General features: G+C 43.6%; 1 protein-coding gene across 2 annotated transcripts in view; it reads left to right on the top strand.

Moving 5' to 3' along the window:
• The window catches only part of TBC1D2B (TBC1 domain family member 2B), an 84802-nt gene that overhangs the window by 39008 nt on the left and 24699 nt on the right, over nt 1-21095 (top strand). For both annotated transcript variants that reach the window (XM_070573173.1, XM_070573167.1), the window contains exons 4-7: nt 12111-12274; nt 15403-15635; nt 16348-16743; nt 20594-20704. In XM_070573173.1, the coding sequence (XP_070429274.1) occupies nt 12111-12274; nt 15403-15635; nt 16348-16743; nt 20594-20704 (904 nt within the window). The remainder of the gene's footprint in view (nt 1-12110; nt 12275-15402; nt 15636-16347; nt 16744-20593; nt 20705-21095) is intronic.

Raw genomic sequence — 21095 nt, 5'->3', positions numbered from 1 at the left:
ACCAAGAGTCAGCTGGGTTTGTTCCTAACTGGTTAATGCCTGTTGTGCTTGTTACGTAATTTGGTGAAATACTTAGTAAATCCCTAATGTATAAAAAGGAATTGTTTTTCCTATGAAAAAGAAGTTGAACGCTTGGGGAGATTTTAATAAGGTGAGTCACTAAAAAATTGCTGTCAGGATGTGGGTAACACAGTTGCAAAAGATTAGAGGAAAAAAGTGTTAAAACCTGTAAAGATTCTATACTTAGATTGTTTCACAACTGTAAGTTGCTGTTCCACTTTAAAAAAAAACTGAACAAATTTGGAAAAGTTAGACAATGTGTCATGGATGTGATTTATCCAAGAAAGATAATAGGGAACTGGGGTCCATAGCCCCAGACACGAGGAAGAGGCCTTGGCTGGCCTGCATCAGGAGATTGGCAAATCAGCGAACAGACATCTGTGCCTTTATAGGTGCATGTGTTTGTTTTAAGTTATTTTTAAATGGTTTCCTGCTATAACCAACTTGTTCATTAACCTTCCAGCAGTCCAGGTCACTTGAGGTAATAGAATTAGCTCTCCTGTGAAGTTCTGGCCAGTCCATGTGTATGAGTGTGCATGCTCGGGAGTGGGAGTGGGAGTGTGTGAGCAAGAATGGAAAGCACATACCTGAGCACCCGGTGAGTATGTGCCCTGGTGCCCATGCAGCGTTTGAGCAAGATGGGTGTGCGTGGGAGGTGTGCTCAGGCTGCAGCAGTGCTGCAGGTTATGTGACCGCAGGGAGCAGGGCTCTGTGGGCCTGGACTGTGAGTCCATCGCTGGTGCTGAGCTGTGCCTGACGTGTGACTGGCAGCTCCCACGGCCTAGCTTTCCCTCAGTTCAGGAGTAGGGTCACCCTGTGGCTAGTGCTCTTTGCAGTCAGCATAGTTTTTAGAATCGCAGCCCTGCTACTCATTAGCTCTGTGTTGTTGAGCCAGTTACTTAACTTCTCTGAGCTTTATATTTTCTGTTAGTAAATTGGTGTGTGTGTAGGGGGCTGAGTGTTAAGATTATCAATAACAACTGCTGAGCCCAGTGTGTGGTTCATTGTAAGTGCTCAGTAAATGGTGGTTGCATGAACCAGTCCTGCTGCCACTGTCATTACCCTGCCTCACTGAGCCAGTGAGTGGAGTGGATCGTCACTTTATCCATCTGATGGATCGGGTGCCTTTCTCGAGGGTAAGTGTGAAGACCGAGCTGGCTGGGCAGGTGTGCTCATTCTTCCAGGCTTGCCTCTGAGATGTGTTTTGCTGGCCCTGGAACTGGCCCTGCTCTGACCTTTTGTTTTTTCTTCCCTCTTGACCCCTCAGCTCTGGTAGAAATAGTTATTTGTGTGCATGGCTGGTGTTCCCAGGAGACTGTTAGGACCATGCCTGGTGGGTCATCTTTTCAGTCCCAGTTTGTAGCAGAGGGCCCAGCCCTCTGAAGCAGGTACCCAGATGTTTGGTATTGTGAGTTTATGTCCAGTAGCTGTAACATGATATTTGTGGTTTGCCTTGTTATAAGGCACAGCTCTATCTATGCCAAGAAAGATGAGGAATTTAGTCAGTATGCTGCTGCCCCACACTGATGTTTTAGAAGCCAGGCTTCCTGGAGAGGGAAACATGAAGGAAGGTGACCTGCTTCTGGGCCCGTGGAGTTTCCGTGATGGTGGGTGTTGGCTGGGCTGTCTGCACCGTGGCTGGCATTGGTACCCAGTCTTCTCTGACAGCTCCCTGGGGAGCGTGAGGTTGTGCTCAGCAGTTCTGTCCCATCAGTCCTCTTGATCTTGACTCTGTCCACGCTCTTCCAGGGGCTACCCATCAGCAGGGCCACTGTTGCATGACACTGCTTCATGAGGATCACTGCAGTCATGAGAAACAACAACTTGGCTTATAGACTCAGAAGCCTTTAACCCTTGCAGGGACGTGTAGTCATCTGACTCGACATGGGAAACTCAGGCTCAGAGAACTTAGGTGCCTTGTCCAGGGCCCCCAAGGGAGCGATTGGCCCATGTCTCCTGTTGTAGTTAGAGTTGGGGACTGGGAAGGGAGACCTGTCTGCATCCTCTGCCAGTCCCGTGCCCACCCATTGCAGGGACCCTACTCTCAGGGACCTGAATCAATTCATTCCACTACCTCAAGCCTTTCAGAGGCTTCTCATTGTTTTAGGCTGAAGGCTGTGCCGCTAAACATGATCTTTGAGGTCCAGGAGGCTCATCTCCTCTGTTGCAGGCCTTCTTGGCTTTTTTCCATTCTTTACATGCACTGTCTTCCCTACAGGCCCCTGCCTTAGGTTGTCCTTTTGCTGGGAGGCTCTGTCTTCTCCTGGTTATTCCTGGTTACCTTTCAGGGGAGCCTTGTTCCACCCACCCCTCACCCTGTGCTTCTCCTTCAAAGCCCTTAGTAACTTTTGTAATTATTGTATTTCTTTGAGTACTTTATGATCCATCTCCCTTGTGAGCTTGGGAGCTCCATGAGGGCAGGGACCTTGTCTGTCTTGGCTGAGTGTATCCCCAGCACCTTTCACAGTGCCTGGCATGTGGTGGGTGTCCAGAACCTGCTTGAGGAGTGAATGATGAATGAAGAGCTCAGTACCCTTCCAGGGGCAGAAACATTCTCCGCTCCTGCTGCTTGGGGACTGTTTATCTTCTGCCCTGTACACAGTGTGCGTGGCACTGTCTACACCCATCTGAACTGTGTCATGCTCCCTTCCCTGCCAGGAGCCACAGTTCCTCGCGGTACTGTTGTGGCCTCTTGGGAAGGAGGTCACCTTCCAACACAGTGTTGTTTACCTTTTTGACTGGGAACCCAGAGCAAATAATATACGTTCATATATAAATGTCTACTGTTTGTAAGCACATAAAACTGAAACAGAAATTTCATAAAATTTTCACTGTTACGTCTAGTAAAGCTAGGTAACTGTTTTCTCTTCCAGTGTGTTAAATTCTCATTGTGACCCTCAAAATTGATTTCATGCCTCCTTAATTTGATTTCATGGCCCGCTAATGGGTTTCCACACACAGTTTGAGAAGCACTGCCCTGGCTGTGTAGGCTGGTGCTCCCTTCTAGAGACCTTTGCATCCTCCTCTCCCCACTCCACGGCCTCCACTGTGGGTCACGGGCTGAGGATGTTCCCTTGGATAAGAGGCGATTCCTCCCTGCCTTTGAGGTACTTACAGACCTCAAGGGAGACAGATAGCCAGACAGGCAGGTAAGGAGTCCATCTGTCACGAGGCACTGTGCAGTGCAGTTGAGGGCTAAACCCAGCATGGTGCTGCCTCCCTTGGCGCACCAGGGTGTCAGGGTGAGGGAGAAGGTTGGTGAGGGAATCCTTTGAGGTAAAGATGAGTTTTGACTTAGGACTTGAAGGATATGGAGGGACCTACCAAAGGGAAAGGCAAGTGCAAAGACTTGCCTGTGCAAAGGTGTGGAAGTCAGAACAGGGTTTCCTGAGTTCACAAGTTCCTGTGCCAGGAGCTTAGGCACTGAGTGGAGCTGAGGCCCAGTGTGAAGGAGTAGGGTGGTGTCCGTCCTTCAGGCAGTGGGGAACCCGTAGAGCTGACCCGAAAGTTCTCTGGTGAGAATATTTTTACTTTGATGCTTGTTTTTTTTGAGGCAGTGATCATTTTATCAGGTGTTTCCTCTAAATGTTTTCAGAATTGGAAGGATGGTATACTCATCTATCCATCCTAAAAGTATAGGATATTTTGGAGAGGGTCTTTGTGACAGTGCTACTTTCCCAGGTCATTCTATTGGCAGTAAATATATTTTAACTTTAAACGTGGTGCTCCAAAATTGAACGCCTGCTGAAGTTTACACTATAACAAAAAGAATCTCTCAAAGTCCATGGTTTGAAGGGCAGTAGCTTATTGGAGAGTGGTTGTATTCATTTGCTCTGGCTGCTATAACAAATTGCCATCAGCTTATTGGCTTAAAACAACACGAATTCATTCTCTTACAGTCTTGGAGGCCAGAAATCCAAAATGAGTCTCACTGGAGTAAAGTCAAGGTGTCAGCAGGGCTGGTTCCTTCTGGAAGCTCCAGGGAGATCCGTTCCTGTCACTGTGAGCACTCCTTGCCTGTAGCACCATCACTCTAATCCCTGCTGCCCTAGTCATCTCACCTGCTCCTCCTCTGTAGTGAAATCTGTCTCTGCCTTCCTCTTATAGGGACACTTGTGATGATGTTTAGGGCCCACTCAGATAAACCAGGATAATCTCCGTATCTCAAGATCCTTGATTTAGTCACACCTACAAGTTCCTTTTGGTTATTTCTACTTTTCTGTCATTTCAAATAACACTGTCCTGATAGCCTTATACATATATTTATGTGTCCTTGTGAGAATATACCCAAAGAGTTGATTTGTACAAGAGGAAATGCTGCCTCACATTTATGGGCTAGCGTTGCCCATCTTTCTTGTTTCCCTTGATGGGGTTTGTAGTTGGGCAGGAGGGAGCTGATTGGCTGCTGTGGTGGGGGCCTGCTTTTCTCCTGCCATTTCTTCCCAGCACTGGACAAGGTGGTGCTGGAGGCCAAAACTGGCCTGTGCAGGGAGTTTGTGGAGCTGTGAGCACCGGAGGGATTTGATGGGGCGTTTCCCAGCAGTTCTGTCAACTTCTGAAGTTCTAGCTGATTATCAGAATTCAAATTAAGATTGAATAAATTATTACTGTTTTAGTTGGACATTTTAAACTGTTTGTGAAGAAATCGATCTGAAATATGTAAACTTGGAAACAAGTTTTCTTGTTAGTTATATAGATTGCTGGTGTTCATTTAAAAAAATTTCAGGCTGAATACTGTAGCTGTCAAGGTGCCTTTGGCTACCTGGTGGTCCCTAACTTTCCATTTTGGATCAGAGTACCCTGAGTGTTTACTGAACAAAACAAGCACCTATCATGGTGCCTGGAAGGACACAAAAGACCCTTGAGAAGGTTTGTTAAATGAGAGAAGGGTCTTTAAGGAGCAGGTACTGTCCAAGAATGGCCTGGAACGTCAGCCTGGAGAAGAACTCCATTTAGACTGGCCGTGAACTCTAAGTAGAGTGCACAGGCAGGATGCCTGGTCAGTACAGAGGCCTCTGCAGAGGGCAGAGGAGATAGGATGAGTGCTTTGAGAAGTATGTACTCTAATGACCCCCTTGCACAATCACAGAATTGGGTTTCACCATGTAAGATCTAAAACAGGGATTGGCCCTATAGTGTTACAGCTTAAAGAGGCTTTCGATTTGAGCCCAGTCCTGTTTCTTTTCATTACCCAGGGCTTGGCAGTTGGTACCTCCCCCGACCGCAGTCCCTCAGCCGCAGATGAGAGCATGACTTTTGTGCAAGTGGGCCTCGAGACAGGGTAGTAATGGTGAAACAATCTTTCAGGGAAGGAGGGTGTGTGGAAGTTCTGCGTCATGTAAATAGCTGTTCTTTCTTCCCAGGCCGTGTTGGGGTCTTCCCTGCCCTCTTATTTCTCCTTCTTCCTGCATCCACCCTTTAAGAACCAGAGCTGAGTAGCACAGTTTAAAGGCTAGGGCAAATGGCCAGGAGAATTTAACTCCTCACATTGATGATGATGGATAACGTGCCACATGTGAGTGAAGGCTGCTCAGAGACCCTGCCTTAAGCAGGGCCACTGCTGCTTTATAGTGTAATGGGCCCAGTGGTTTCAGTGCTCAGCGAAGTAAGGGACCACTTGTGTCAAAGAAATGAGCAAAAGTATGTCAGGCATTTGTGAGAGTTTCTTTTTCTTCCGGAGCAACTATTTTGAAATAGCTTTCCTCACAATTCTATAATTTTTGTGAAATCAGACGTTGCCACAACACTGTCTTGCTCATTGGGTTATGGTGGGGAGTTGACTAGAATCCTGCTATGCAGTTTTCTATGAAGTTGCCAGACTCTAGAAGAGACTTGGAAAATAAATAGCACGTGTAAGATGCTTTACATTGTTTATTTGCCTCCTCCCTCTTGGTCCCAAGTAAATAAGCTGTAAGAAAACATATCTCAGGTATAAACATATAAGCAGGTATAATTGCCAGGTTCCTGGTGACTCCTCGTTAAAACAATTAGCAAAAAGTCATCCATTCGTGTATTGTGATAGACTGATGGGAACATAAAGTGTCTTAAGTAATTTCTCTGCATTCTTCCAAATTTTTAAAGCACTTTAATGAAATTTAAATAAGGGAAAAAATCATGCTTTAAAAAACATAAACATTGGGAAATGACTATTTTACATGAGAATGCCTGGCTCACACTAGAGATGAAGCTGCCTTTTGCCCTTACCTTTTGTCGACCTCAGGAAAGACCAAATGATGCACATTTCTTCCTCCTTTTTGTTTGTTTATTTTAATAACCTTATTGAGGTATAATTTACCTCCAATAAATTCACCTATGTTAGGTGTATAGGTGGATGAATTTTAGAAATTAGCCATAGTCACATAAACACCTCCATAGTTGAGTTATGGAGCATTTCAGTCACCCACAAAGTTTGCTCATGCTCCTTTGCAGTTGGTCCCTTCCCCTAACCCCTGGTCCCAGACAACCTCTCATCTGCTTTCTGTCACTGTGGCTTTGCCTTTTAAAGAATTTCATATAAATGGAATCATACGGTATGTAGTCTTTTCTATTTGTCTTCTTTCACTTAGGGTAATGTTTTTGAGACTCATCTATATTGTTGAGTGTTTTCATATTGCATTCCTTTTTATTGCTGCATGATATGCAGTGAGTATTGGATATATCACAATTTGGTTATCTGTTCACCAGTTCATGGATTTTTGGGTTGTATCCAGTTTGTATGAATAATGCTGCTATGAATAATCACTTACACTTCCTACGTGTAGACATATGTTTTTACTTCTTTTGGGTAAATACCAGGGATTTGGATTGCTGTGTCATTTAGTTAAGTGTATATTCAACTTTATAAGATGCTGCCATGCTGTTTTCCAAGGTGGTTGCACCATTCTGCATTCCTATTAGCAGTACATGACAGTTCCAGTTGCTCTGTATCCTTCTCAACACTTGGCATTGCCAGTGTTTTTAACTTTAGCCATTGTGGTGGGTGTGGTTCATTTTGGTTTTAAGATGCATTTCCCTGATGACTAGTGATGTTGAGTATCTTTTCATGTGCTTATTGGCCATTTGCATATATTCTTTGAAGAATAGTTCAAATTTTTTACTCATTTTTTAATTGTGGTGTTTGTCCTCTTATTATTGAGTTGTAGGAGTTCTTTATATCTTCTGAATACAAGCTTTTCTCAGATTTGTGTTTTGCAAATATTTTTCAAAGAAGAGAAACTTTTAATCTTGATAAAAAGATTTTATCATTTTATCATTTTAATCTTTTATAGATTGTGCTTTTTGTGTTCTGTTTAGGAAATCTTTGCCTAACCCAATATTACAAATATTTTCTCCCATGTTTTCCTTTAGAAGATTAGTGATTTTAGCTCTTACCTTTTGGTCATGTATATATTTTGAGTTAATTTTTATGTTTGGTGTGAGGTAACGGTTGAAGTTCATTTTTTTTTCATACGGATAACCAGTTCTAATACTGCTCTTTCAAAAGGCTGTCTTTTCCCCATTGAGTTTCTTGGCACCCATCATTGACATTATTACAAGCTTAACATTGTCCCATGGCTCATTGATCCTTCCTGCCTTACTTCATTTCTGTTGTCTTTTTTCTCTCGTTTCATTTTGGATAGTTTCTATTGCAATGTCGTCAAGTTCACTAATCTCTCTTTATGCAATGTCTGATCTGCTGTTAACCCCATACAGGGTATTTTCATCATAGACGTTGCATTTTATTTCTGGAAGTTTTGATTTGGATTTTTTAAAACATCTCCCGTGTCTCTATTTAACAGGTTTAGTCTTTCTTCTAGTGTCTTAAACGTGGTGAAACAATTATAACTTTTAACTACTACTTAACATTTGTCATTTCTGGGTCTGTTTCTGTTTATTAATTTCTCTCCTTGTAATGAGTTGTATTTTCCTACTTTTCATGCCTGGTAATTTTTTATTGAATGGCTGATAGCGTGAGTTTTACCTTTCTGAGTACTAATTTTTTTTGTATTCCTATAAATATTCTTTAGCTTTGTCCTGGAATGTAGTTTAATTACTCAGAAACAGTTTGATGCTTTTGAATTTCTCTTTTAAGCTTTTTTAGGTGGGATGAGAACAGCCTTTAGTCTAGGGATAATGTTAGTAGCCTTTTTCTGAGTGCTCTATCTGATGCTCCATGACATATGAGGTTTTCCATTCTGGCTAGTGGAACTAGACACTAATCCTGCTGAGCCTCAGGGATTGTTCCTTCTGCCTCTCTCAGGTGGTTCTTTCCTTTTCTTGGGTAGCTTTCTTCTGCACAAGCCTGATAATTCTCAGCTGGAGACTTAGGAAACCATAGTTCCCCAAGAGTTGGGGAACCTTGGCTATCTCTGCACCTCTCTGTACAGCTCTCTTCTCTCCAGTACTATGCCCTGTGAACTCCACCTGCCTTGGGACTCCCAACTCTGTCTTATCAACTCATGGCAGAACTCCACCTGGAATCCACCTTCCTGCACCGTGGCCTGGAAACTGTCCCCAGGCATTAAGCTTGAATATTTGCTATCCTATTCTGATTCTGTCGACCTATTTATCTCCTTACTCTGAGTTTTGTGACCCCTTTCTAGCTTTTTTTGTTTTTTCAGGTATGAGGGCCTTCTTGAGGATTTCTTGTTGGGGGGGGGGGGGTCTCATGGCTACAAAGTCCCTTAGCTTTTGTTTGTCTGGAAAAGATTTAATTTCTCCCTCGTATCTGAAGGATATTTTTGCTGGATAGAGTATTCTTGGCTGAAGATTCTTGTCTTTGAAAGTTTTGAATATGTCGTTCCATTCTCTCCTCGCTTTTAAGGTTTCTGCAGAGAAATCCGTTGAAAGCCTGATGGGGGTTCCTTTGTAGTTATTTTCTTCTCCCTTGCTGCCCTGAGTATTCTTTCTTTGTCATTCATTTTTGCCAGTTTTACTACTATATGCCTTGCAGTAGGTCTTTTTACATTAACAAATCTAGGAGATCTGGAAGCTTCTTCCACACATATTTGCTTCTCTTTCCCTAGGTTTGGGAAGTTCTCTGCTATTATTTCTTTGAGCGTGCTTTCTGCTCCATTCTCCTTCTCTTCACTTTCTGGGATACCTATAATTCTTATGTTGCATTTCCTCATTGAGTTGGATATTTCTCGGAGACTTTCTTCATTTCTTTTTAGTCTTAGTTCTCTGTCCTCTGTCTGGAGCATTTCAACATCTGTCTTCCATTATGGTGATACGCTCCTCTATGATGTCCACTCGAGCATTCAGGGAATCCGTATTTTGTTTTATCTCTTCCATCATGTCCTTCATCTCTAATATTTTTGATTGGTTCTTCTTTATAGTTTCAATCTCTTTTGGGAAGTAGCTCCTGAACTCATTGAATTGTTTATATTCTCTTTTTACCTCGTTGAGTTTTTTGATGATAGCTATTTTGAATTCATTGTTGTTTAGCTTACATATTTCTGTGTCCTCTGGACTAAGTTCTGGTGCTTGTCATTTTCTCTCTGATCTGGAGATTTGGTGTAGCATCTGATGTTGGAAGGTCAGGTCTTTCTCCTTCTGATATTATTCGGTTGCAGGTACAGCCTGTCCCCACTGGGTGGGGGTTGAGAGCCACATATTCTGAGCCCTCTGCCTTCAGCTGAGATCCCAGGGGCTGGAGCTGTGCTGAGCAGGTGGGGTGAGGGGTGCTTTCTCCTGCATGCACTCCAGGATTTCTCCATCAGCTCTTGCTATCTGGGGTCCTGGGGTCTTGGCTTGATGAGGTCACCCCCACACGAAAGCTTTTGCCCTGTTAGAAGGCTTCCCTCTAGGCTGCAAGGGCACTTGAGGGTCCTGGGTGATCCCGCAAACAAGCAACCCCTCCCCGACTCCTTCCCTCATGGAGCCTCCCGCAGCAGTGATCACAGTCTTTAGGGGAGGGAGCGAAGTTCTCTCTTACCCCATTCCAGCTCATCCGAGGGGGTCTCTAGCCTCTCTGCCCTCTGTCGTGTGGCTGCATGTCTCTCTGAGGTTTTGTGTTGTTAGGATGTCTTCTGTTGGAGTACGGATGTCCCTTTTCATTGTATGTTGGAAGGGAGAGAGTCCCGGGCAAGTCTACTCTGCCATGATGCTGATGTCACTCTGTGTGAGTTCTTTATCTATTTTGGAGGTTAACCCCTTGTCAGATATATGATTTGCAAATATTTTCTCCCAGTTGGTGGGTTGTCTTTTCGTGTTATTCATGGTTTCCTTTGCCTTGCAGGAGCTCTTGAATCTGATGAAGTCTCATTTGTTTATTTTTTCTTGTTTCCCTTGCCAGAGTAGACATGGTATTTGAAAAGATCCTTCTAAGACTGACGTCAAAGAGTGTACTGCCTGTATTTTCTTCTAGGAGTTTCATGGTTTCACGTCTTACCTTCACGTCTTTGATCCATTTTGAGTTAATTTTTGTGTATGGGGAAAGATAATGGTCTACTTTCATTCTTTTGCATGTGGCTGTCCAGTTTTCCCAACACCATGTACTGAAGAGACTTTCCTTTCTCCATTGTATGTTCTTAGCTCCTTGATTAGCTATCTGTAGATGTGGGGTTTTTTTTTATGCTTGTTGGTGAGGAAGATTGGCCCTGAGCTAACATCTGTTGCCAATCTTCCTCTTTTTTTCTCTCCCCAAAGCCCCAGTACATAGTTGTATATCCTAGTTGTAAGTCATTCTAGTTCTTCTACGTGGGATGCCACCACAGCGTGGCTTGATGAGTGATTGCTAGGTCTGTGCCCAGGATCCAAACTGATGAACCCTGGGCTGCTGACGGGAGCACGCGGACTTAACCACTCAGGCACGGGGCCAGCCCCAGATGTGTGGTTTTATTTCTGGGCTTTCAATTCTGTTCCATTGATCTGTGTGTCTGCTTTTGTACCAGTTCCATGCTGTTTTGATTACTGTAGCTTTGTGGTATATTTTGAAATCAGGGATTGTGATGCCTCCAGCTTTGTTCTTTTTTCTCAGGATTGCTTTAGCTATTCGGGGTCTTTCATTACCCCATGTGAATTTTAGAATCTTTGTTCTATTTCCGTGAAGAATGTCATTGGGATTGCATGAATCTGTAGATTGCTTTAGGTACAATGGACATTTTCACTATGTTTATTCTTCCAGTCCATGTGCGTGGAATATCTTTCCGTTTCTTTATGTCATCATCGATTTCTTTCAGTAATGTCTCATAGTTTTCATTGTATAGGTTTTTTTACCTCCTCGGTTAAATTTATTCCCAGATATTTTATTCTTTTTGTTGTGGTTGTAAATGGGATTGTATTCTTGAGTTATCTTTGTGTTAGTTTGTTATTAGAGTATGGCAATGCAACTGATTTTTGTAAGTTGATTTTGTGCCCTGCTACTTTTCTGTAGTTGTTGATAATTTCTAATAATTTTCCAGTGTATTCTTTAGGGTTTTCTATATATAAAATCATGTCATCTGCAAACAGTAAGAGTCTGATACACTTTTAAAAAAATGAAACATTACAGATACATTTCAAGTCCTCTATTTTCCATGATTCCATTCTTTTCTTGCCCTTTACAGAGGTAAGCAATATTCTGTATTTGATAATTATCATTGATGTTTGGATTTTTTAAAAGTTTTACTACTTATGTGTATATCAATAGATAATATCTATTACTAGTATTATCTTGAAGATTTAAAACAATGTCATGTCATTCTTCAGTTTTCTTCCTTTTTTCATTCAGCATTAAAAAAATATTTATCCATATGATACCTGTCGCTTTTTTTTTCTTTGCTAATATGAATAGTGCTGCAGTGGATGTCCTCATTTGTGTCTCCTTGTGCACATGTCCAGAATTTGTTTAGGAAATGCTGGGTCTTAGGGCAGGCACCTCTTCACTGAACTGTATATTGCTGAGATAATCTCCATGATAATAGTACCAATTTATACTCCCACCAGCAATGTTGAAAAGTTCCCATTTCTCCATATCCTCACCAACAATTGATATTATCACATCTTTTAATTTTTGCCAACCCTATATATGTGAAATTGTTTTCTGTTACAGTTTTTAAAAAATAACGCATTTCCTTTTTGCCCACTAGAAATTCAATGTCTTCTTTCCGTCCTGGAAGAGGACATAACGAAAGTCGGAAGAGCGTGTTTTATACCAATGAAGAGTGGGAGCTTTTAGACCCAAGCCCTAAGGACCTGGAAGAGTCTGTGGTACAGGAAGAAAGGAAGAAGCCAATCCCTGAAGGAAACAGAGGTATAGACAGGGCTCCCGTTGTCTGTCATTCTCTCCACTGCTATCTGTTACTCACCAGTGATGTAGCAGACCCTTTGGTAGTAGGTATTTCTAGAAGCATAAGGCCCAATGGGAGTTGCATTCTCTTTGTGGGAGATAAAACACGAAGGCTTGAAAAATTAGATGTAACAAGGAATAAATAATTGTCCAGTCTGTGGACAGTTATTTTTATTTTTTATTATTTCTTTATTATCGAATTCCCCAATTGTTCCATAAATGTCTGTGTACAGTCAGCCTGTTCAGATGAGGGGCTTACGAGGCCTGCAGGTGTATTTAGGTGCTGTGTCTTCTTAGATCTTTCAGTCCGAACAGCTCCCTGCTCTCTTTTTGTCTTCCTTTCTCTTGCCATGCTTGTTGAAGAAACAGAGTCTCTGTGCCAAGGAATTTCCCACGTTCCAGATTTTGCTAATTGTACTTCTCTGGGGTCAACTTAACATCCTCCTTCATCGCTGTCTTTCCTGTATACTGGTCGATAGAACAGAGGCCTGCCCAGATTCAAGGTTAACTTTTAATTATGATAAGAGTACTTTTTTTGGGCAGGGGCGTAGGGGTGCTGTGTATTTCCTGTTGCATCACATCTAGAAGCACGTCGTGTCTGGTTTTCTCTCTTTTTGTGGTATTAAGATCAATCAGGATTTAGGGTTGTCAGCCTGATCCATTCATACAGTTCTCCATCGGCCTTTTGCCTGATGTGTTTAGCAGCCATTCTTGGTGCTATATCCATTGATCCATTGAGGGAGTATTGATGGTTGCTTTGTTTTGTTTTGTTTTGTTTTTTTGAGGAAGATTAGCCCTGAGCTTACTACTGCCAATCCTCCTTTTTTTGCTGAGGAAGACTGGCCCTGAGCTAACATCCATGCCCATCTTCCTCTACTTTATACATGGGACGCCTACCACAGCATGGCTTTTGCCAAGCAGTGCCGCGTCCGCACCCGGGCTCCTAACTGGCAAACCCCGGGCCGCTAAGAAGCGGAACGTGTGACCTTAACCGCTGCACCACTGGGCCGGCCCCTGTATTGATGTTTTAAATGTAAAATAACAATAAATAATTTTGAAATTCTGCCTTATGCTTGATTCTAGCACAGATTGGCAGGAGTAGGAGGCAGGGTTTTAGGAAGTCTTTACTGGGAGAGTATTTACTAAAGGAAGTATTTTTTCTGTCCCCTGGGAAAGGACTGCCATGACTTGCTTTAAGGGGAAGCCTACTTCTGTTCCACGGGATCGTAGTATGGAACCCTGCCATCCAGTGTGACCTGGTGTAAAATGTGGCCAAGCCGAGTATGCTTCATTAAGTAATGCATGGCAGAGCCAGTGGGAGGACCCAGGAGAGGGGCTCATTGTGAACTGGGAATGCCTTCTGGAGGCAGAGGGATTTGGGCTGGGGATTTGAATTATTGAAGATAAGCATTGTTGGCTCTGACTTCCTGTGGAGACTGGAGGAATGAAATGGAAGGGATAAATGTGAACAAGATTGGGAAGGAGGAATGAGAAAGGCTCAGAAACTTGGGAAAGGCAAGAAACTCCTAGCACCCTGGACAGTTTCTTGATGGAGCAGCCTTCTCAGCCTCTGCCCAGCCCCTGATCCCTTTGAGAGGGGAGCCTGTGTGAAAGACATGGAGGGACAAAGATGTCTCTGGACTTTGATCTTGCTTGATTCATGGATGTTTCCTTTAATGGCCCCAAGAATCACCCCACCAGTTTTTAGTCTGTGTTATATTTATGGGGAATGGACTACCCTTCTTTTTATTTTTTTCCCTCTATTTTTAAGTAAACTTTTTTTTTGTTTTCTTTCTTTTCCCCAAAGCCCCCCGGTACATAGTTGTATATTCTAGTTGTGAGTACTTCTGGTTGTGCTATGTGGGACACCACCTCAGTGTGGCCTGATGAGCGGTGCCATGTGTGCACCCAGGATCTGAAGTGGTGAAACCCTGGGCCGCCGAAGCAGAGCACGTGAGCTTAGCCACTTGGCCACAGGGCCAGCCCCTTAAGTAAACTTTTGAATCGAAGTTTAACATACAGAAAAGTCCTCCAATCAGAAATGTGTAGCTTGATGGGTTTTCACAAAGTGAACACACCCATGTACCTCCAGTTACTTCAAGAAACAGACAATCCCAGCACTTCAGGAGGCGCCTCCATTCCCAGACCCCCTTCCAGTCACTACCCCCTTGCCCCAGGGACAACCACTGTCCTGACTCTGAACAGCAGAGATTTATTTTGTGTTTTCTTACTTTATATAAATGGAATCTGTCTATATGTACTCTTGTGTCTCCTCTGTATGTTTTGAATATATATTTGAATTCATCTACGCTAAAATTTATTTGGATCCCTGAATATTTTTAAATACCCATTTTTAAGGAAGGGAATACCATCATGCTTTAAAATATGTGTTTACAATTAAGAAAACATACATTTGGATGCTTTTTTGTTTTTTTAACTAAGGACAGATTAACAGAAATTAAGGATTCCTAGTATGTCTTTAAGTCCTGCCCTTGGAACCTATACTGTCTAACTTCGTAGGTGGGGGCCCATCCTCAATAAGATGCCCTGGGGGAAGGGATGTGGTTTTTCAGGATGCTGTGGGAGCTTGGAGCACCCATGTTCTTCCCTGGCCTGTGTCTGTTCTGTTTGGTCCTGAAAATACCTGAAATGGAAAAATGGTGATGTGAACATATGGGTTTAATAGTGAGCTTTTGTGAATAGATTTTGGAAAATAAACCTAGCATTACAAAAGCATTTTTAGAGAACTATGGTACCATTTTGTAATAAATTCCTAATTAGTGCCAATGTACCAGTCTACCTTTTTTCATTTGTTTTAAAGCAAAGATTGAGCAATCCAATAGAAGGTTTTCTTTTGGAATGATCACATGGTAGAGTTTTATAAGGAAGGAGCCAGTGGGGAGAGTCATCTGATTTTAGACTTGTTATTATTGAGAATGAGGTGGGCGCAGAGAGGCATCTCCCTGCCCATGTCCTCTAGGTGATGAATGCAGAACTCCTTGGAGGCTGGTAGTTGAGATGCTTCTGTGTGTTACAGTTTCCTAAGGGCAGAGTTAGCCTGTACTTAAAGATCAAGTTTTGTTTTTATGTAGGAGTAACTGGCTCAGGATTTCCCTTTGATTTTGGACGCATTCCCTACAAAGGAAAGCGCCCTTTGAAAGATATGATTGGATCGTACAAAAATCGTCACAGTAGTGGTGACCCTTCAGCTGAGGGGACCTCGGGCAGTGGCAGCACCAGCAAGCCCATCTCCGAAATGCAGCTGCAGGTCCAGAACCAGCAGGAAGAGCTGGACCGGTTAAAGAAAGACCTGTCGAGTCAGAAGGTAACTTTTCTTCTTCACGTTTCTGTCCTATCCCGTATCAGCAGCCCAGGGACCTGAGGAGCAAAGCCTGGCTTTCGTGTTTCTGAATCCTTTATTTCCCAGAAGGTACTCTTCCCCTGAAAGTTTTATGTTTCTGTGGCCACCGTCCCAGGCCCTGCTGCTCTGCTTGATCGTTTGTTCAGTGACATTTGAGTTTCCAAGGAGAATGAAGACCCTCAAAGTGGGTCAGGGGAGGGTGTGGTCTGCACCATGCCCCCCGCTGCCCTCACATTAAGTCTCTTTGAACATAGCTTCAGCCCAGAGTCCATTAACACTTGTTTAAAGAGGTTCTACATCCTGTTCAGCAATGCAGTTTCCATCTGTGCTAGTTAGATCTAATTACACTGAATTGCTCAGCAGGCCAGTGAATTTTAGAGCTCAGGTTTTTTAGTATGCATGAACATTTACAGGGAAGCATTGCTAATTACAGTATGTGTGCTTGTTGTTTCCTCTTTCCTGTTATTGTTCTCTACAGACAGTCTTTATGGAGTAAATTTTTTTTCCTCTATTTTTGAGATCCTTCAAGAGCAAGTTCAGTATTAAAATGTTTCCAGTAAAGTTTCTTCATTTCCTCAAATTCCAGTGATTGTTCCAGGTAGAGTTGTCACAATTTCTGCTTTCCTCCTCTCCCTGGCACTCCTTACCCTTCACTCCGTCCTCCTCTGGCTCCCAGGAGCTCGTGCGGCTGCTGCAGCAGACCGTGCGGTCGTCACAGTACGACAAGTACTTCACGAGCAGCCGACTCTGTGAGGGGATCCCAAAGGACACTCTTGAACTTCTGCACCAAAAGGATGACCAGATTCTGGGCCTCACCAGCCAGCTTGAGAGGTTCAACCTGGAAAAAGAGAGTCTTCAGCAGGAAGTGAGAACTCTGAAGAGCAAAGTGGGCGAGCTCAATGAGCAGCTGGGGATGCTGATGGAGACCATCCAAGCCAAGGATGAGGTCATCATAAAGCTCTCGCGGCAGCTCAGCGAGTGCGAGGGCAGTGTGTCTTCTCCCACCTCAGCACCTGGCTCCCCCTTGGCCGCCCCCTCCGGCAGGGACCAGCTAGAACTGGACAGGCTGAAAGTAAGTACAGGGCGTGGGCCCTGATTACTGTGACGAGAAATCCAAAAGCCTGTTAATAGTCTGTCTGCTGGTGTCACTCTAGAGCTGCTGGTCTCAGGGAGCTAATTTGACGTGATAGCAGAACAGCTGTACGACAGTACTTGTAGTCACATAATTATTAGTTTTCTAAGAAACTTCCTTGGACAATGACAGTCCAAGTCCAGCCATACTGCCGTTCCTCAAAACAGTTTCAGCTCTTTCCCATCCCTTGCTTTCATGTAGCAGAGACTTCTCTACTTATATATCTTTAGGGTTTCATTATTCCATGTGACCTAGTAAGGCTGTTCCCTCTGTGCATGGATGCACCCACCAGCATCATTTACACAGCCTGCCTCAGGACCTAATGGGGGCCAGGTGAGGGATCATTGTTCCCAACAGCTCGTGTGGGGTCAGCTGGGAAAGTAGACCCCGGCTGTCAGGCAGGCCTGGGAAGAGGGCCTGCTCAGAGTTGGTGTCCCCTGCACCCAAACTGGGAGGGTCCTGACATTGTGAGAAGGGAGGGCAGAGCTCCCCTCCCAGTCGGCTGGCCCCAGGGGTGGGAGGCTGGTTCCTGCAGAGAGGTGACTCTCTGGAATGGTGACCAGCTGATGAGGTAGGAGGAGCACACAGCTTTTGTAGGAGGCAGGGGCAGTCTGACTCTTTGTGCCTGTGGGAAAGCCTGCCAATCCTGAGTATAGAGCTGAATGGCCTTGGGCCATTGTCAGCCAGGCCACAGGGTTGTAGAAGTCCTGCTGCCACCAATTCTTGAGTTGGAGAAGTTCTGGGTGAAGTGTCTCCTAGGACATGAGACATTGGGTTTAGCCCAATTGACACTAGCTGACCCCAAACAGGTCTGTAGCTGTAGGTCCCACCTAGCCCCATGGCCTCCTCACCTGACTACCCTCTTTTTGCAAATAATTTGACACAGGGGTGTTTGCCGCCCGCCCGCCCCCCCCCAATGCAGTTCATCCTTTAAGGGCAAAGATTGGCTCCCGTTGAGTTCATTACTGAGCACTTACTTCACGCCCAGCAGTACCTCTCATGCAGTGTCAGTGAGCAGGATGACTAAATGATGGATGTGTGGAGCCTTAAAGTAATTCCACAATGGCAGTTAGAAACACTGGAATAATGGAAACCTCTTGTAATGTGTAACTTGTAATGTGTATGTGGTCTCCATAGTGACCACTTGTCAGTGACGACACCCAGTCGATGTGTGAGGCCAGAAGGACTGGTTAGTGAGAAAAGCCATGAGGGCAACAAAACCAACAAAAAACCAAATCTCATTACTTTATAATCATATCCAGTACAAAAATAGCCATGTTTAAAAAAAAAAAGAGGTCTTGGTTAGTATTGCCAGTAAAAGTCAGTTTTGTTTATATATAAAACCTGGAATATGCCTGACCCTAAGTATACATCCCATCAGTAATACACCATGTTACAACTACTTATTTAATGTCAACTGAAATTGATATTTTGCAAGGATGTCTATTTTTGTAGTGTTTAGAGACTGACGCTGGGGCTTTTGGTTCCCAGGTTGCAGTGCGCAAGGCTGGGCAGTGGGGGAAGCACATGGAGCAAGTTTTTACAGGAAGCCGAGCCTGGGTGTGTGGGGAAAGTGTGTCACTTTGTTGTTGTGGCTCTATACAACTCCTTTTGGAGACAGCTAACAGAGTTGATCAGAATTAGACTTTTCACCCTTGTCTTTTTGCAGCATAATGGGTGGGTGGTTTTAAATCAGTCACATTTTTTTCTCCAGCATTTCTCAACTTTACACTTTTAAATCCTGTAGCTCCAAAATTCCACAACAGTCAGGTTAAGTGGTGACATAGCTTATGAAGAGGCAGAATGGTTGTTAAGGGACCTACCTGTGGCCTGTGGGTTCTGAGTGGGATAGGTGAGTCCTGCCTGGGTCCTGACCTCATGTTTTCTGACATTGCTGTGCCTGATGCCTGTTACTACCAGTGTAGGGGCATCCCCTCAGCCGTGCAGAAGGCATTCACACCTAACCCACGCCGCCTCCACAGTGGCAGTGGGAGAACTGAAGAAAGGCTGGAGGGAGAGCTGTGGACAGAAGGGGGTCTGTTCTTACTTCTCTGCCTTTCGCTTTGTGTTTCCATATTTCTTCCTTTGACCCCAAATTTAAAATATCTAGGTGGGGAAAAAAACGTCTAGGTGTATATTGGTTGGGGGGAGCTATCCTTTTTTATGGTTACTGTTACTATGCTGTTTCTTGCTTTATAATAAGTGTACATGGCTTGTAAAGATTTCTGCTTTTTGGAGTTTGCTAACATTTCTTTTTTGGTCTAATACATGGCCATTTTCTGTTTCTGTGGTATTTTGAGATTCTGATAAATTCTGTGGTATTTAAGATGCCAGGAGAATGGAGAACATCATGATTTGGATCAGAAAGGGAAGTCCTTTGGGCTTTGAAATTGGATATCTTGTGATTGGGCAGGTGTGATGCATATCAGAGCTCAGTGGGAGTTGGGGGGCCAAGCACCTGGGGCCAAGAGCCCAGCAGGCCTGGCTCTAGAGGTCTGTTTCCCAGCCCTGACGCTTAGTAGTTGTGCAGTCTCCCTATGGCTCAATTCTTCACTTAGGAAATGGGGATGCAGAGAGTGGCTGCCTAAGAGTTGTGAGGTTTAAATGAAATTAAGAATCTTATGTGCCTAGCATGGGGCACCTGTAACCCATAGCAAGTGTTCCATACATGTTAGCAGTTAAAAGGACCGTTGAAACATTTTCAGTTCTTCTGTAATTTGTAGGGGAAATTGTGTACCCCCATGATGGTTTCTAGTTTGGAGATTGGGGCACATCTCCAGACACATCTTTGGGGAGTGACCAGTCTCTGTCCTGTGACAGCACAAGAGTCAGTGCCTTTCTTGACTACTCCTGGCCTGCCCTTGGAGCTGTCATAACCAGAATTTCTCCTGTGACTGAGGGATCAGAAATTCCTTAGAACTTCAAACAGAGTGTGTGGGGGGACACACATTTATGGACTACTGAATTGGTAGAGAGCATTTAGGAGTCCCTGCCCTGATTGTCTCAAAGGTTCCCTTTCACTCTCGTTGCTCAGAGTTTCAAGGACTGAAGCTAACACATAGCATCCACCTCTACCAAGCCTGAACTTTCGGTTGGACTTGGCAGAACTTGTCACCAGCTTGTGATGATCTCTTCAAAACATAAAGCAAATGTGGCAAAAGTTAACAATTGGCGAGTTTAGATGAACGATATATTGTGTTCCTTATACTTTTCTTTCAACTTTTCTGTAAGTTTGAAACTTTTCAATGTAAAGATGTTGAGGAGCGTGTTCTCCCAAGTGCCTTGTATACTGTAGGCTGTAGGTGCTCATTGCTACCTGTGGTTCTTTAATTAAGGGCTTTGTATATATGTGTGTACCCTTTCTGTGTAAACTGGATACATAAAAATAGAACCTACAGAAAGTATGTTCAGTTCCGCTAGTTAAAAAAGAGATGAATGCAAGATATTGCTTTTTGTACCACCTCAGTGAATGCGGGTAGATAAAATATTTGTGTCGATCTAGGAAATATGTCCTGCTATTTCTCCTATGGTCAGTTGAGGAAAATCACCACCGTTAAATGAATTCATTTTCCCCATCTCCTTCATTACGGTGGTAGTCCCTGCCTTCCTCCCATTGCCAAGAGTGGCCACAAAGATTAATCAGAAAGTGCCTGACAGCCAACCTTCGGTTCCTTAGAGCTCCTTCTAATCAGCAGGGCTTTTTGATTGGTGCGGCAGCAGAATGTTAATTATATAGAACAGTTGGTCAATATTCTACCAGTAGAAATTGATGGGGTTTTTTTTCCAACAGGATAATCTACAGGGGTATAAAACCCAGAATAAATTTCTAAATAAGGAAATTTTGGAACTCTCGGCTCTACGGAGAAATGCAGAAAGGAGAGAGAGAGATCTGATGGCAAAGGTGGGTGAGCATGGATATATTCTGTTATCTGGTGGGAGATATGATTCAGAAACCACTTAAAAATGGTTATGCTTTAAAATCAGTTCAACTCCCATTTGGAGGGCTGTGGTTACTGATGCCAAAATATATTTGAAATATATGTGGTGCACAGAGCTATGTACTTAGTCTCACTTTGTCTCTGGTGAAGACAAAGAGAAATGCCCTGAGATGTGGTTTCCATTCACACATATAATGGAGTTTATAGAAAAAAAATTAAATACAATTCTAAGGTCTCCCAAATTAAGGTTATTTGGATTTTGGTTTATGCTGTTGAGTTGTGTGAATCAGTTTCATATCTATAAATGGGTATGATGAGGATAATGCCTCCTATGTGAACCTGATAGGGTTGATG

Source organism: Equus przewalskii, chromosome 1, assembly GCF_037783145.1.
Source record: "Equus przewalskii isolate Varuska chromosome 1, EquPr2, whole genome shotgun sequence".
Lineage (NCBI taxonomy): Eukaryota > Metazoa > Chordata > Mammalia > Perissodactyla > Equidae > Equus > Equus przewalskii.
The sequence above is the reverse complement of the archived record's forward strand: the minus strand, read 5'-3'. Positions and strand labels throughout refer to the sequence as shown.